The sequence below is a fragment of the Neopsephotus bourkii genome, unplaced genomic scaffold (assembly GCF_033783945.1).
Source record: "Neopsephotus bourkii isolate Nb327-2 ecotype Australia unplaced genomic scaffold, CSIRO-AGI_Nbou_v1 NB_1052, whole genome shotgun sequence".
Taxonomy (NCBI): Eukaryota; Metazoa; Chordata; class Aves; order Psittaciformes; family Psittacidae; genus Neopsephotus; species Neopsephotus bourkii.
The window spans coordinates 411,129-426,223 of NW_026901541.1; the positions used below are offsets into that span (position 1 = coordinate 411,129).

The 15,095-nt window shown below is 40.0% G+C and overlaps 1 protein-coding gene across 6 annotated transcripts in view; it reads right to left on the bottom strand.

Moving 5' to 3' along the window:
* The window catches only part of FARP1 (FERM, ARH/RhoGEF and pleckstrin domain protein 1), a 220,571-nt gene that overhangs the window by 73,299 nt on the left and 132,177 nt on the right, over positions 1 to 15,095 (bottom strand). For all 6 annotated transcript variants that reach the window (XM_061361089.1, XM_061361088.1, XM_061361087.1 and 3 more), the window contains exon 3: positions 1,889 to 1,993. In XM_061361089.1, the coding sequence (XP_061217073.1) occupies positions 1,889 to 1,993 (105 nt within the window). The remainder of the gene's footprint in view (positions 1 to 1,888; positions 1,994 to 15,095) is intronic.

Consider the following 15,095-nt stretch of genomic DNA (forward strand, 5'->3'; position numbering starts at 1 on the left):
GGGGCTGGAGCCTCCTCTCTGGAGGTACCTCTGCAAATGATTCATAATCAGATCTGCTGTGGAATTTCTGTGAGTTGCTTTTAGGTGGTCAACAGCACTACTTCCACTGAATCTCACCAGGCTTGGGGCACAGCTGACTCGATGCGGGCAATACGTGGGCACCTTTTCAAAAGCAAAGACTGGAACCGCCAGCAGGAAGACGGACCGTCACTCTCAGATAATTGGCTGTATTTCCCTTTGCAACAGTAGGGGCCAGGTGAGTTTTACCATGCTCTATACATGGAGGCATTTTCCTTCAGGTCAAACTGGCAATAGCCTGAAGGCTTGCTTCATCAGAGCTATGGCTGACCCGCTGTGATTGTCTGGACATATTTCTAGCCAGTCCTTGCCACTGCGAGGGCCTCAGGCACTGGCAGCACCTCGGTCTCTCCTGTGTTCTGCCTGAAGCAAATAAACCATTTTGTTTTCACAAGACTGAAAATTGTTAGTTTACTTAAGGTTTCTGAGCAAAACACAGAGGGTCATCTATTTGACACTTAAATGACCTGTGAAGTACAGAAGGTTGATCAAATGACCTTCTCTGTTTTCTAGAAAACTAAAAAGGAACTGTATATACAAGAGACAAGAGGATTTGTTTCAGCTTTACATCCATTCATCCATCAGGAATGTCAGGCTGTCATTATTAACATGGCTACATGGGCCCTCTGTTGCAACAGTACTGTACAGTTGCCCTGTTTGAAGAATTACGTTAAGTTCTCAAGTTACCTAAAGCATTAGCCAAGGATATCTGGCAGAATGTGAAACTTTCTAGTAAAATGTGTTTCATGTAAATCCAGGAGCAAACTGTGAAGCAGATCACTTTTAAAGACCGATGCCCATGTTTTTACAATGTCTTCTTTAATTATAGTTAGCCTAAAACATTCTGACCATGAGTTTTTGGTTTTAGCGTCTATGTAAGCCTGTACTAAGGCATGGCAACTGATTACTGTGGCAGCAGATAAATTCTTTTCTTCCTTTTGTTAATAAATACTCCTTGCAGAAATTTATGTACATGGACAGAAAATAGATTCTTTTTAATTTATTTTTTTTTAATTCCCCAAAGTAATCTCTTTTATGTCAGCCAGGACACTGATGCAGAATTCACTAACAAACAAGAAATTCAGTACACACCCAAAGGTACTGGTCTAGCAATCCAGATGACTAGCACACATACCGCTGGGTCACACAGTAAGTCTAAGTAAAATAAACTTCATGAAAAAAAGCATTAGAGGCTGAGAAGTCATTAGCCTTCGGCTTTCTCTGCTACCTGATACTCTTTCCACCCTAGAAGTATTAGTGTAATGCCTGAATGTTTCTGGCAGCTCTTCTCAGAGTTGTGTCAGGACCAGAACACCTCTCAATTCTCCAAACAGGTCTTTCACCAGTTTGTGTTTTTTGATTTTGCCATCCTTTTTTTAATCTTACTGTATTTTATCTATCCATTTCCTTGCCCCATGGTGGTTTTTATGCAACTGTGTCACAATCATGGCAACTTCTCTGTCTGTGGAAAAGATTTTCACACTCTAAATTAAGCAGGACTGTAAAATCAGAGTTGAGATGCTGTAACAGTCTCGCCTTTGGCTTCTTTACAGCAACTGATTATGATAAAATGCTTTTCCAACTTGTGTCTGAATTGGCTGTTACTTTCAACAGAAATGAAATCTGACAGGAGTAATCAGGTTTTAAAAACACTTCTTCAACATTAGCAGGCAAGAATATTTTTTTTTAAGTCCTTTTTTCATGTGAAGATTGAGGATTAAACGTACTGTATAAGTAAGGAGCAGAATGAGAGAATAATACAGTGTGTATGTAGATGGAAACCAGATGAAAAATTAATCCTTTTACATACCATCATCTTTTTATGATCTGGAAATTCAAGGCCAAAATAGTCGCCTTCAACAAGGTTCAGGTGGTTGCAAACAGCATCATGCAAAACCTTCCCTGGAGCTCTTTGCTGGAGAAGAAAACAAAGACTAGGGTTACAAAGATGTTTTTAATTAGCGGCAGAAAAATTATTATGCTAAGAAATTGTCCAGCAAACAACACTGTCAGAACAGTTTGCAAAATCAGTGGATATTCCAACCATACCCACAGGGCAGCTGACAATTATTACATTAGTTTTAAAGCTACAGAAAACATTCATCCATCTCTCTGGATCGCACCTGAGAATCCATCTTTAGTGTATTTTTATATTTGAGGGAAAAATACCACAAAACAAAAGAGGTAGAAGAAGGGAACTTGTGATACAGTTTTCTTATGTCTGCCAAGGATAATTTCTAATGTGAGTTTTGCAAGGTAGCTATTTCATCCCATGGCCCTTCAAGCTATGTGAGGTGCTGCTATGTACATCTGCATATGACATACTAAAACCAAAATGTTCATTAACAGACCTATCATACAAAACACAAGGTACTGAGGGTTTGTTGAACACTGCATGATACAAGCTTAAGTCTTGGGTTCTTACTTCATATGGGCTTATCCCTAGCCTCCTGCTGTGAGGCACTGAGGCTGGTCAAAGCCCATCTGTGCTACCCTAGCAGAGTTGTTGGGTAATTTGGAGGAGTCAAGAGCAAGCATTTCCTTCCATACTAACTTCCAGACTGAAAGTCTTCCTTCTATAAAAACCAGATGTTCTTGTTCAATTATTAGCTCCCAGAGCTGCTGCTTTGCTGATCGTAAGGATTCATCTCATCAGCACGTCAATTAAATCCACACCTGCAGCAAATACTGTAAATTACAGCTCACCAGCAAGTCTTCAGCAAAATAATAGTGTTTCTGTATAAAAAAAAGCCAATCACTGAAATAAAATATTTTTGTTCCTTGGACAAACACACCTATTTTAACTCAAGAGGCCCTGAAACACAGATGCTCACTCACTTCAGAACAAATAATAATCCATTAAACTGCACAAACTCCACTGTTACAAGAAACACACCATATCCCAGACAAATGCTCTTGTACTCAGCCTACAGACTGGCCCTTTCCCTTTGTGCCCAGTAAATACTTACTAGAGCAAAATAAAACAGCAGTAACTGAGGGTAGAACAGAAAACCATTATAGGTGGGCAGTTCAGCCAGCCTGGCTCAGATCTGAGCCTGAGCCCAGGTCCTGATACTTCCAGGCAGTGCTTTGCACAAACAGGCTACTTGTGAGTGGGCAGCTGCTCAATCCCACCTCCTCCCAGATCCATCACTGCTCAGTTTGGTCTCTGTTTCACTGGGATACTAAAAAATAAATCCCCATTTTTTTTTCCACCTAGGGTAACACCTGGTTTTCAGCCACAACTTCAAGTACAAAGCATCTTTACAAAAGCAATTTATCTAACATTGTTTAATACGATTTGTCAAAAGTAACTGCCCAGTAGTGAGGCTTACACCAGAGATATTAAATGAATGATGTTTTCGTGGGGAAAGCATAGGATATACTTGCCACCACAGCAGTGCTGTCACTCAGGTGATGGAGGACACAATGACTGAATCCTTGATGCTGACTGGTTTTAAAAGTCAGAAGGGAAAGGCCAAGTTCATCTGCCCCGGAACTTGCTGAGCAGGTTTTTGCCCAACATACTTTCATTGCCTCTAACAGACCTATGCCACCGGGAAGCAATGCTCACTTAGATTATCTGTTTTATTAACTGTTTGAGGGGAGATTCAGGATGGAAGTGAGGAAGAAATATTTTACAATGAGGGAGGGTAAAAGACTGGCACAGGTTTCCCAAAGAGATGGTGGATGCACCATCGAGGCATTCAAGGCCAGGCTGGATGTGATTCTGGGCAACCTGATATCATTGAAGATGTCCCTGCTCGTTGCAGAGGGGTTGGACTAGATGACCTTTGAAGGTCCCTTTCAACCCAAACTATTCTATGATCCTACAATTTTATAATATTGTCAGAAAGCACATAAAGAACAATGGCAGACAGAAGTACTAATTTATTTATTTTTTTTAGCATTTGTCATAACCAACCTTGCAGTAACTAAGACAGTTCATAACAAAATGCTAAATAAGAGATACAGAGAAGAAGATAAGGAAAAAAAAAGACATCTATTTTTCTGTACTGAACATTTTTTATCTGACGCAATGCTATCTACAATAAATCTGAAGTGCAAATATATTTGAACACACTGACTTCATATTCTCCACCTTCATTAATCCAAAAGCATCCCCAGTGACCACCACCCAAGCTTTGCCAGCCATCACAACCTGTGTGTCAGTTGTAGCAGAAAACCTCCCACATTTTCCACTTCGTCTATCCCTGTATATAGGCACATCCAAACATACATCGTCTTTTAATGAAAGAGATTCCTGGTAAGTGCATTTCATTGGAGGCAAGAGAGTAACATTAAAAAGACATTAGATGGAATGTAATAATGGTATTAGTTTAGTGCTCTGAAAATACATCTATAAAGGATTTAGAAACTTCAGACAAATGCTCCTGTTCCCAGACTAGTCTCAGGCCTCCACAGTTTGGCTGAGGCTGTGGAAGGATGTATTTATCAGCCACCCTTTCAGCAAGATACTTGCTTTCATCCTCATGCACAAACAGAAAAATGGAAACGTGCCTATGCTTATGTATGTGTCTTACTAAAGTAACTGATGGATTCTACCTGACAAAGACCAAACTTCATCAATCCTCCCAGGAAAAAAAGGCGTACCTTGGAGCAGGGAGATTTTTGACTAACAGGAGAAAAGGCAGAGAGCCCACCAGTGTTACTACACTGCCCAAGGTTAGCTGAGGAGAGCAAGCCTGTCTGCTATCAGCCCATGAGTAAAAGCATCTGATTAAAACCTGCTAAGTGTTTTCATGGAGGTTTTTTTCTTACAGGCATTTAGACAATGGAACAGCAGTCTTGTAGCATTTATGTCACTCAGCATTTTCTCTGGAGTGTGCCTCAGTAACATGAAATGCTTCTTACTCAAGTATTAGTAAATAAGATCATTATTCCAAACTCAGCTTTGATCAGTCTACCTCAGAATAAAATCTGTCAGTTTATTCAAGTGAAACACTGTGCATATGAAATCTACTGAGATTCAGAGCCTGATGGCACTCCAGTCTTGCAGGACCAGAAGTACTACAACATCCACAAAAGCAGGAACTCTCAGGTCTCACAGAGATGTTGATTCAGTGCAGTTCCATGACATCCCTACTAAAAAATTTAAACACAATAAATTAAAATCTCTGTCTGCTGGGTATGGAAGCAAACCAGCAGTCATTCAGGGCACAGCAAATAGGAGCTGACAGAGGAAGCATTCAGGAATGAGTGCACCACACGGATGACATCATCTGTAGCCAGCAGTCGTGTCATGTGGTTACAAGGCCTATGAGGCCACACAAATTTTCCACAGAGCTTGGAAGGCATTTTTCAGCCATCAAGTATGGCCCTGCTGCCATACTTTAGACAACAAGTACTAGGCAAACTTGTCAGCTCGTGCCCCACAGCCCTGCGGCTGCATCCATCTTCCATGAGCTTGGCTGCTTTCCCTGCTTCACACTAGTACTGTTCTCATCCATGGGGGCTCCATGAGTCCCCCAGAATAGCTGTGCATTACATGACCATAACAAAAGCCTCATACACTGGACTGAAAAAGGCCAAATGTGAAAGACATTAGAAAGGAGAGCCAGAAGACCTATCTCTGCTCTCCCTGAGCATCATGGAATGAGAGCTCACATGAGGGAAGGAAAGAAGTGATCCCAGGGTGAAGATCAAAGGAAGAGGATGAGGCACAGAAGTGGGACATTGATATGGAAGCTGCCACAATGAAGGCTGATGGCAAGACTGTACCTCCAGATCATTTGCTACCACAGATGCCACTCTGTAAGGTAGTGAGAGAAAGGAAATGTGTGTACTGGTGCAATACAACTTGTAGCAACATTTGGAAGCTGGAAAGCAGCTGTAGTGGGTGGCGGTCCCCTGTCCCTGTTCCTCTTGACAATCAGGTTCTTTGTATGAGGAAATACCTCAGCTCCAGAGAGCAATTCTTTCTACCCCAAAAAAGCCACCTGAGCACATTGGAAATGAACTTGTCCTTAGCAGTACAGTTGTACTTTTTTAGTGTCAATGACAAAGAACCCAAACACCTGTGTTACAGGGTTCCTTTTAGGTGAGGTGGATCCCAGCCATCATGCCAGCAGGAAATTACTGTTATTCTTGCAAGGTGGTACTTAGTTACAAAAACCCCCCAACATTATAAATTTACTGCAGTGAAAGGAAGCTCACTGATTTCCAGCTACACATCCTTACTGCTTTATCCATTTTGAACTGGCCTTTCATTTAGCTCTGTGAAATCACATTTTAAAAGTCACTTTACATTTTCAGGCAACATCAAGCCACTAAGTTGTAAATTATGAATAATGCACATCACCATGTTTAGCTGCAAGCTGTGAAGGTACCTGGTCAAAGTAGCCTGCTTTACACATTATTCATTTGCTGTCTGCTCATTTTTTCAGCCCTACGCAATTCATCCTCCCTCTACTTTCACCAAAATCCAAAACAGTACGCTGCTTATGATATTCCAATACTAAATATTTTAACAGGTTCACCAGTTCTTTCATGTTCTAGCAATCAATAATCATTAAAAAAGAATCTACTTACTTGCTTAGGCCATTCTTTGGCACAAACTGCAATACAGAATTCTTTAAAAGGAGAAAGTGCACAGCAGTATCTGGAAGATGTCCAGGACACATTCCCCCACCTCCCAGTTCATTTAGCAATTATTTCACTAACCATTTACCAGGGGAAAAAAAAAAAAAAAGTACTACCTGTTTAGGATCAAATAGTGATACTACCATTTCCATCAATCCAAAAGTGAGATTTCAACTTTTGATTGAATGGTTTTTGTTTATTTTATTACATTTGCTTGTGCATTAGTAACAGCTAATAAGGACAGAGTCCCTTTATGTTCATCTAAAAGAAGGTGGTACATTCATCATTAACACCTGCCACAATATAAAGACAGCCATTTCTTCCACTAATGCCCTGTGTTCCCATCATATTCTGGGTGCTCAACAATGAGATGTCACAATTTGGTCATGCTAAATATTTTACAAATACTTATGAATTATACTGTGAAAAGTTTAAACACAAAGTTCAAGATTTTGTTTGTTCTTTTGTGGGTAATCATCCAGAAAGCCCCTCGTACTTCAGCTCAGTCGGATTCTCAAATTATTTTTATACTTCAGTTTAACAACTGCACTGAAATGACAGCGAAAACTTCATCCAGTGTTTTCATTACTATTTATGAAGTCAGATACAGTCGTAACCAATACTAAAAATAACCACTCCAAATTCTGAACAGCATAAATTTTCTCAGTAAATTAAAGCTGTTAAAAATTATATATGTATCTACAGCTTTGAAAGGGAAGAAAACCAACCAACAAGTGTTCATGATAGGCAACCTGTATGAAAATAACCTTAAAGATGATATTGAGCAACAGGGTTCTTAAACAAATAACCCTGCCAGAAATTTATACTTCAAAAGAGGCTTGAAAACTACTCACAGGAGAACAACGCTGTCAGCATCCAAAGACAAATTTCTGTTTCAAACAGTTCTCCTTTCTGGCGTAAAATGAAATGTATATTTCATATTTAGGAAAAGTCTATTGCTTGAAGGGTGGGATTAAACTCAAGAAGCAGTAGTCCAAGTGTTGTTGCTCTGGACCTAACATTGCCAAGACACTTGGAGTTCTTCTGCCCTTTTCCTCTTCTCCTCCCTTTTAAAGTGTAGGTGTTAATCCTATAGGAAGGATTAGATGACCATAAAAATAGCTTTAGACCATAAAGATAGCTCTCGCACCTGGGCTTACTAGTTTTTACTTTGCTGTTCAGCTTACACAGCGTAGTTAGGAAGTGTTGGAAGAAGTGTGATTCATCACCCCTACATACTAGGGCAAAGCAAAGAGAAGTGACACATTTAAACTGAGCAGCCACACTCTCCCACACTGCTTTTAAGTTTCCTGATCTCCACTTTGTGCCTCCAGCCACCAGGTATGCACCCAATTTGCAGGGAGGGTGTAGAAGAGGCAAATTTTCATGATAACCTAATGGCACCTCATTCCTTTGAAGATATTTTCCATGTGAATGTAGTTGAAAGCTCCACTCCTGGCACATATCCCACATGCTTTTGCACAGACTAAGCACATACCATCAAAGGCAGGATAGAGGCCAAATGCAGTAACAGAATAAGTCTCTTATACTGCCTTAAAAACAGGCGATTGATCATCTGCTGTGTATGTACAATAAGACTATTTAGTGCTCCTTTCTTTCAAGATTTTAGTGGACTGCTTTCCCACTTTATGCTCACCAAATAAGCTGAATTCCCTTTAATGCAGGCGCTTGCCTTCCATTATCTTTGATGTACAGTTTTATCCCTCAGTCGATTTTGATGGTGGTGTCTTTTTTTTAAACAGTGGGATTTACTTTAGGTGTGCTTTACTCCAAATACCTGCCCTTAAAATGAAACACAGCAGCAAAGTTACACTTTTTGCCCCCGCTTTTTAGCTGTGGCAAACCAGACGACTTCATAAATTACTATTTTAGGTATGCGATTACTAGCCAAAAATCAACACTGTAATTAACGAAGTGAAAATACACAGAGAAAGATTTTAATAACAGTCTCATTCCTTGGCATTTCTAGTATGGTCTCCAAAAGAAACTTGCCATTTTCTACATTTGAAGATACACAGATTTGTTATTGTAACCATGGATTTGGATTTCTGAGCATGACAAACTGGCTTATGTCAAAATATTTTCTAAAATAGGCAAAGGTAGCAGGATTGCTCTGCTAGACTTTAAACTCTCTTCCAGTGCCCCAAATCAATTAGTGGAAATACCCAGCAGTAAAATTCAGGTGAAAATTAAATATTTATCAGGAAAAGTAGTAACTAAACAATCTTCTTTAATTAACTATTAAACAGTGTGGAAGTTAAAAAATTAAAGTTGTCTAGGAAAGCTAATGCAAAGTTTTATGACAAGGCTATTTTCAGTAGTTCTTGGTTAAAACTTCTTACAGCAGAGTTAGATTAATACAAATTTCAGCTGCAGCAAATCCTCAGGTAGCTGTACATCTCCATAATTGCAAGTTCAGCAAAGCTGCTGGAACTGGAGGCTCTGCTTGGTCTCTTTTCACTAAGCTAATAAAATCATAGCTGTATAACGTAACGGGCAAATGCCACCCATGCTGTATTATATATGCTATTTCAGTGTGCAAGTCAGGAAATACAAAAGAAGAGATGACATGGGCACCCACAGATATGGGCCTTTCATTCCACAGACCAACCTGTCATCTTCACATGTAAAGATCCAATAATTTAATTTCCTTGCAGTTCTTACAAATGCAAACTGATATTAATACTGATTTTATTTCCCACCTTTAAATTTCTCGTTGATAAGAGTTTGCTACTGCAAAGCCAGCAGCAACCACCACAAAACTAGCAGAGCCCTTTGTAAAGAAGAAGAAAGGGGAAGAAAGGCAGATTCTTGTAGCTCAGAGAACTTCCTCCTCAGGTAGCTGTAGGGACAGAATCCTAAAGAAGAATTTATTTTGCACACCCATCCCACTGTCATCAATGCCAAGCAGCTAACACCACAAACCCTATAGACCAGAAAACATTCAGCCTTTGGTCACTAGTCAAAGTACCCATCTGTTTATTACAAAATGTTATTCATGGTGAAAAGCATTAACAAAACACTTCATGATTAGTTTCCCGGTTCACTGGTTCCTTTAGCTGTATTTACAGCATTTTAACTAGGTGACATCTAACCCTCAGTTAGAAAGTTCAGCTGACCTTTAACAGCCTTAACGTCTCTGTACTGATGAAAAAAAAATACATTTGACACATATGCACTTAAAAAACACTTTATCAACTTGAAAGGGATGCTCTGATCCCATCTGCTAATTAATTCAGCTGGAAAATTTCACTGTTATCTGCCTAACACTCCTCTAAAAATTGTCCTGATGAGGTCATTCATGCCTTCACATGAAATGCGCATGGTAATCTTGGTACCTCCCAAAAAGCCTCAAACTGCAACAACAGGTCACTGCACAAGCTAATCAGTCTTCCTGAAAAAATATCCAAACAACCCCAAACCTTGTTTCTTGTAGCACAGCCATTACTGCTAACTTTCTTCAGATACATGTAAAATACTTGTGGGAAACCAGTATTGGCAGAGCAAGACTTTTAAGTAACTGTTCAAGGCCGCAGAATTTCACACACCAGCCATTCAGTTCTTGGACACTTCCATCTGGAAGCTCTGCCAGAGCCACTGTTACTAGACCAAAATTACTTTCCTTGAACATTGTTTCAAATGCACAGTGTGGACAAGAAAAATGAGGCATTAAGAGAACGAGAACATTTACTAAAAATATGTCATCTTACTCCCTAAATTATCTCTGCAAATGCTGAGTCATCTCCACCTAATTTTATTAGTAAAACTAAAAAGTGGTTTGTGGCTGTTCCTTAATCCATTAGCAGAGTGAAGAGACCATTTTCCCCTTCTGAAGAGTATAATTGGCACAATGTATTGCAGCTTCAGGGCCTTGAGGCTGAATGGTGATGACTTGCAAGAACCAGTGCCAGCCCACCGTGAATTTCAGATCCTGGAGTAAGTTGCAGAGCAGATGCGTTAAGTGCTTGAGGTGCTTTCCTCATGACCTAAAACACTACTTTGCAAATCAGCACATAAGAAAAATAAGAAGGCAACACCACTTTTGCGCTACTTTGTGCTAAACCCAGGTGCATGCTAAAAAAGCTTCCCTGAAAAGCTATGTCTTGCTGAGAGGTGCAAGAAGGGAAGGAGTCACCCCAAAGCCATCACAACTATGACACCAAACCCCTTGGTAGAGACCCAGAGATGCCAGCAGGCACCTCTCTGGCAAAGGTTACCTCTGAATTATCTATGTTTAATTGGCAGCCAGGGGGGTAATTGGGCAGATGCCCCCATCTGGCAGCAGCTGCACATCCACCAGCAGCCTCTGCCTGCAGAGGTGTGCCTGATGGGCAAAGGCACAGCGACTGCAGCGGGATGCCTATAGCACAAGTCCAGCCTGTGCACTGTGGGCAACGGCTTTGGAAAACACATCACAAGGCTCATTTTCAGAAACTAGGAGTTTGATTCAAAGCTGATAGAACCTCATTTTTCAGGACGTTTTCTATATGGAAAGCTGTTTTAAGCTTAACTCTGGAAGCAAGTTTATATCTGTCAAATAAATGTTGATACTACTTCCCCTCCCTGTGAACAAAAAACTGAATGAGTTTAACCCTCAGTCTAGGCACTATTTAGCAGCACACTGTGCTCCTTGTTTCTTGGGAAGAGCTGCAACTGAGGCTCAAAACACTCATTAAAAATACCTCAGATTGAATTTCATAGCCCACAACTTTTGAAAAGGAATATAATGGCACCATTCAGTGCTTTCAGTGTAATGCAGCAGCGCAGCAGCCAGTGCGTAATTGGGGATGGAAACCCCAATCTCTGTGACACCCCCACCCCCTGCATCCCACTTCACCACTCCTCTCTGTTTCAAGGCAAAAATCATCTAACCACCTTCTCAAGCTCTTTTTTTCACACTGAGTAGTGCTTGAGAAGAAAATAAAATCGTTCTATTATCCTGAACATTTTCTTCTCCTGTTTTCTTTGCCTGCTCATTTTTTGTCATTATCTTTAGCCCTAAGCAAATACTACTAGAATGCAGCAGTAGGCAATTCTGAAGTCATCAGATACAAAAACAGAACCCTTATATGAGGCTGGAAACATGAGAATATGGAATGTTATGACTATACAGGAGTTACTAACCACAAAACCAGATTGAGCTGCGAAGTGTTTATTTACTGTTTTTATTTAGATATATTTTATCTTAGACATTATTCTAGTAAAAACCTTGGAAGAAATCATTTAAATGTATGAACTCTGAGACCTGAAAAAAACCCAAACCAACCAATAAACCCCAAACAAAAAAAAACCCCAAAACAACAAACACACAAAAATCAACCAACCAAATGAAAAAAAGAGAGATGTTCAGGCAAAATATTAAATCTTAAACCTAAAGCAAAATCAAATGTAACAGGAAAAAGCTTCTGATAATCCCTCTTTAGTCCTGCATCAGTCACAACATGACTATTTAGCTGAGCGCGAGCTGGTACCACCCAGGACTGTATGTATTTTACCTTTCACTTTACTAGAAGGAAAGCACGTTTTAACAATAGGATACAAAACTTTTTAAGACCAGACTGCCAACTTGAAAGGACATCCTTAGATGAAGCCTTTAGGCTGTGGCCACTGCTAACCTATAATGTACCCAGGTTACACCCTTGTCTTCAGCCAGGCTCCATCTGGATCTAGTGCTCCTATAGCCACAATGTGAGGCAGGATAAGGAAGGCAACCTTGAATGAAACTTGGAATGTCTTTAGGATCTGCTTGATACCAGCCTGTCTTGCAAAACTGATGTGGACCACCTAAGGAAAAGCTCGCTACAGCATTCTACAATTACTCCAGAGTGGATGTAACCCTCTATTTTATGTGTGAAATTGAAACAGAGATGGTCCTGAGTTCATGTCTCAGTGAATAAAAATCATACCCACAAAATGTCTCCATAGAACAGAAACATCCAAGTGCAAACCATAAGTCTCAAAGGCTATCTCCTCTTTTAAATATCCAAAAGGCAGAACTTTTGGGTTGGTTTTTTTGCCAGTCAAGTTCCCGATACTCATAAGCTTCTTATCATGCAAGGTCATGCAAGATCTGCCACCAACCTGACAGACTGAAAACACCTTGGTAACCTTTGTACCATGGATATATAGAGAACATATTCAACATTTCCCTAAGCAGCCTTAAAGGACCTTAAGACTGAATTCACAGGGAGCCTGAACTGTCTCTTAGACATGCAAAGAAAGATGCAGGAGAAAAAGTGAGAACCATCTATACACTTATGGGATTTGCAAGGGAAGGCACAAGCTCTCTGTTTTGTGCATCACTGTAAAGTACTCCCTTTGGTGGGACTCAAACCAGAGCTGAAAGAAGAGCAAGGGGAACTGGTGTAGTGGGCGTTAAAATAATGGATGCTTCTACCAACAGATTTCAGAGACACCTCATAATGATGCAGTCAATTCACATTTTCAAGAAAAGATAAAAAATAACCACCTCCCCTTTTAACAGAGCTGTGGTTTTCCAGAATGATCCTCAGGAGCTTTTCCACTCGTTCCTTGCAGTCTGTCTGCCACTTGCAGTCTCCTAACACTGCAGACACTTTGAACAACCCACCCATGAGTCATACTAGGTCAAAGATGAAACTGCCTCTGGATTGTGGAAGTCTGATGAATGGTTATGTTAGCAAACAACACATAACTGTAGCAATCATTGGGGAACACAAACAGAGGAGTGGTGCGGGTGTACGCTGGGAGAAACAGTGACTTAGCCTCCAGTCACTTCAAAATTCAAAGCTGCTGGGACTGCCCCATATATTAAATTTAGCATTAAATATAAAAGCAGCAGGCAGAGCAGAGATCTGCCTACACATTTGTGGCAAACGAGGAAAAGTAGGGATTTGTGCTTGTATCTCTGGGGCAGGGTGAAGTGGAGGGAAGAAAGGCCAGCAGCACCTTCTAAGGTGCACCTGATGTTTGTGAGCTGGGATAAAAGCCTCTCATCAGTCTTCAGACTGCTTCCTCCTGATTACAAACAAGGTTTTACTCTTACCTGTGTTGAACTGGGGACGTTCAACTTTCACCTATTTGCCATCACTTCTTCTGCATGTGTGTGTGCTGCCAGTGTGTACCTTACAGAATTGCCTGTACCTACAGCTTCTCCTTCATTGCTCATTTAACCATACAAAATGTTCAAACTAAGGAGATTCCTAAGAGATCTGCTTTCTGTCACTGAGAGAGAGGCCTCAAATATCAAAGGAAAAGCATCATCATGTTATCATCACAAGTACATTAACACAGTCTCTGAAATACAACTTTTATGGCTTCTATTTTGTTTTAACGTGCAATACTGTTTTCTTTTATACTCTGTTTAAAAACATGTGTTGTACAGACTTAGTTACTGTGATCTGGGCTTCGGACAGAATTGTTAAAACAAATCTTTAAGCACAGCAAAGTTAAAAGGCAAGTGAGCCACTTTACTGTTTTTTCTTAAGGTCAGAATACAGCAGTACTGTAATAGATACCACTTTGATACAAATGAGCTTTATCAGCAACAACAGGCTTCGTGGGAAACAAGCCTTCTCTGTTCAGGATACGTCAAAGTGAAGTCTTTGGGGATGTACTATCAAAAGTCAAACATCAGGCTGACACAATGTGACTTTTTTGACCACATTTTCAGTCTTAGGTTGAACTCCTTCAGAAATAAAAATTTTAATTCATTTAACCTTAAGAATAATGTGGTAAAGGAAAAGGATTTGATTTCACCTAATTGGCAGGAGTTTTTTCTCTTTGTGCTGAAAATCAAGTCCTTATGCGCTTAAGAGATGGCATGCATCTCATTTTAAATTTACATTTACAAATATGTTTTATTTCATGTTAATATTCAGGTAATTGCCAGATTCCTGAGCTATGCAAGAGCAATACTTCTATTTACAACACAACTGGATGCTACAAGTGATTATTACCTAGATGCCATTTCAGTATATCAATAAAGATTACCATGGAGTTACTATCTGTCAGGGGTTTAGCAGCTTGTCAGGAACAAACTTCTCCACCTTCTGATGTGCACACAACAATCTAAATTAATCCCACCTAACCCTAAGCATTTAGCTGACATGCCTAAGACAGAAGAGGAATTTTCGCAGATTCCTGTCTGAGCAGCAGAGGAGAAATAAGCACTTTCAAGGCTACCTGTCAGTCAGCCTAAAATCTGAATCATCTGGGAGGTGGCCCCTCTTCCTCCACTTTTTTATAAACTAGAGTAACTACAGCTGGCATAAATGTCTTGCTGAAAGACAGTTTTTCATGGATATATATTCTTTACAATATTTAAGTTTAAAAAGAAAAAAAAAAAAGAAACTTGTAGAAAATAAAAGATGTTCATGCTTATTTAGAACAGAATTTTGGCTCCTACAAGAAAC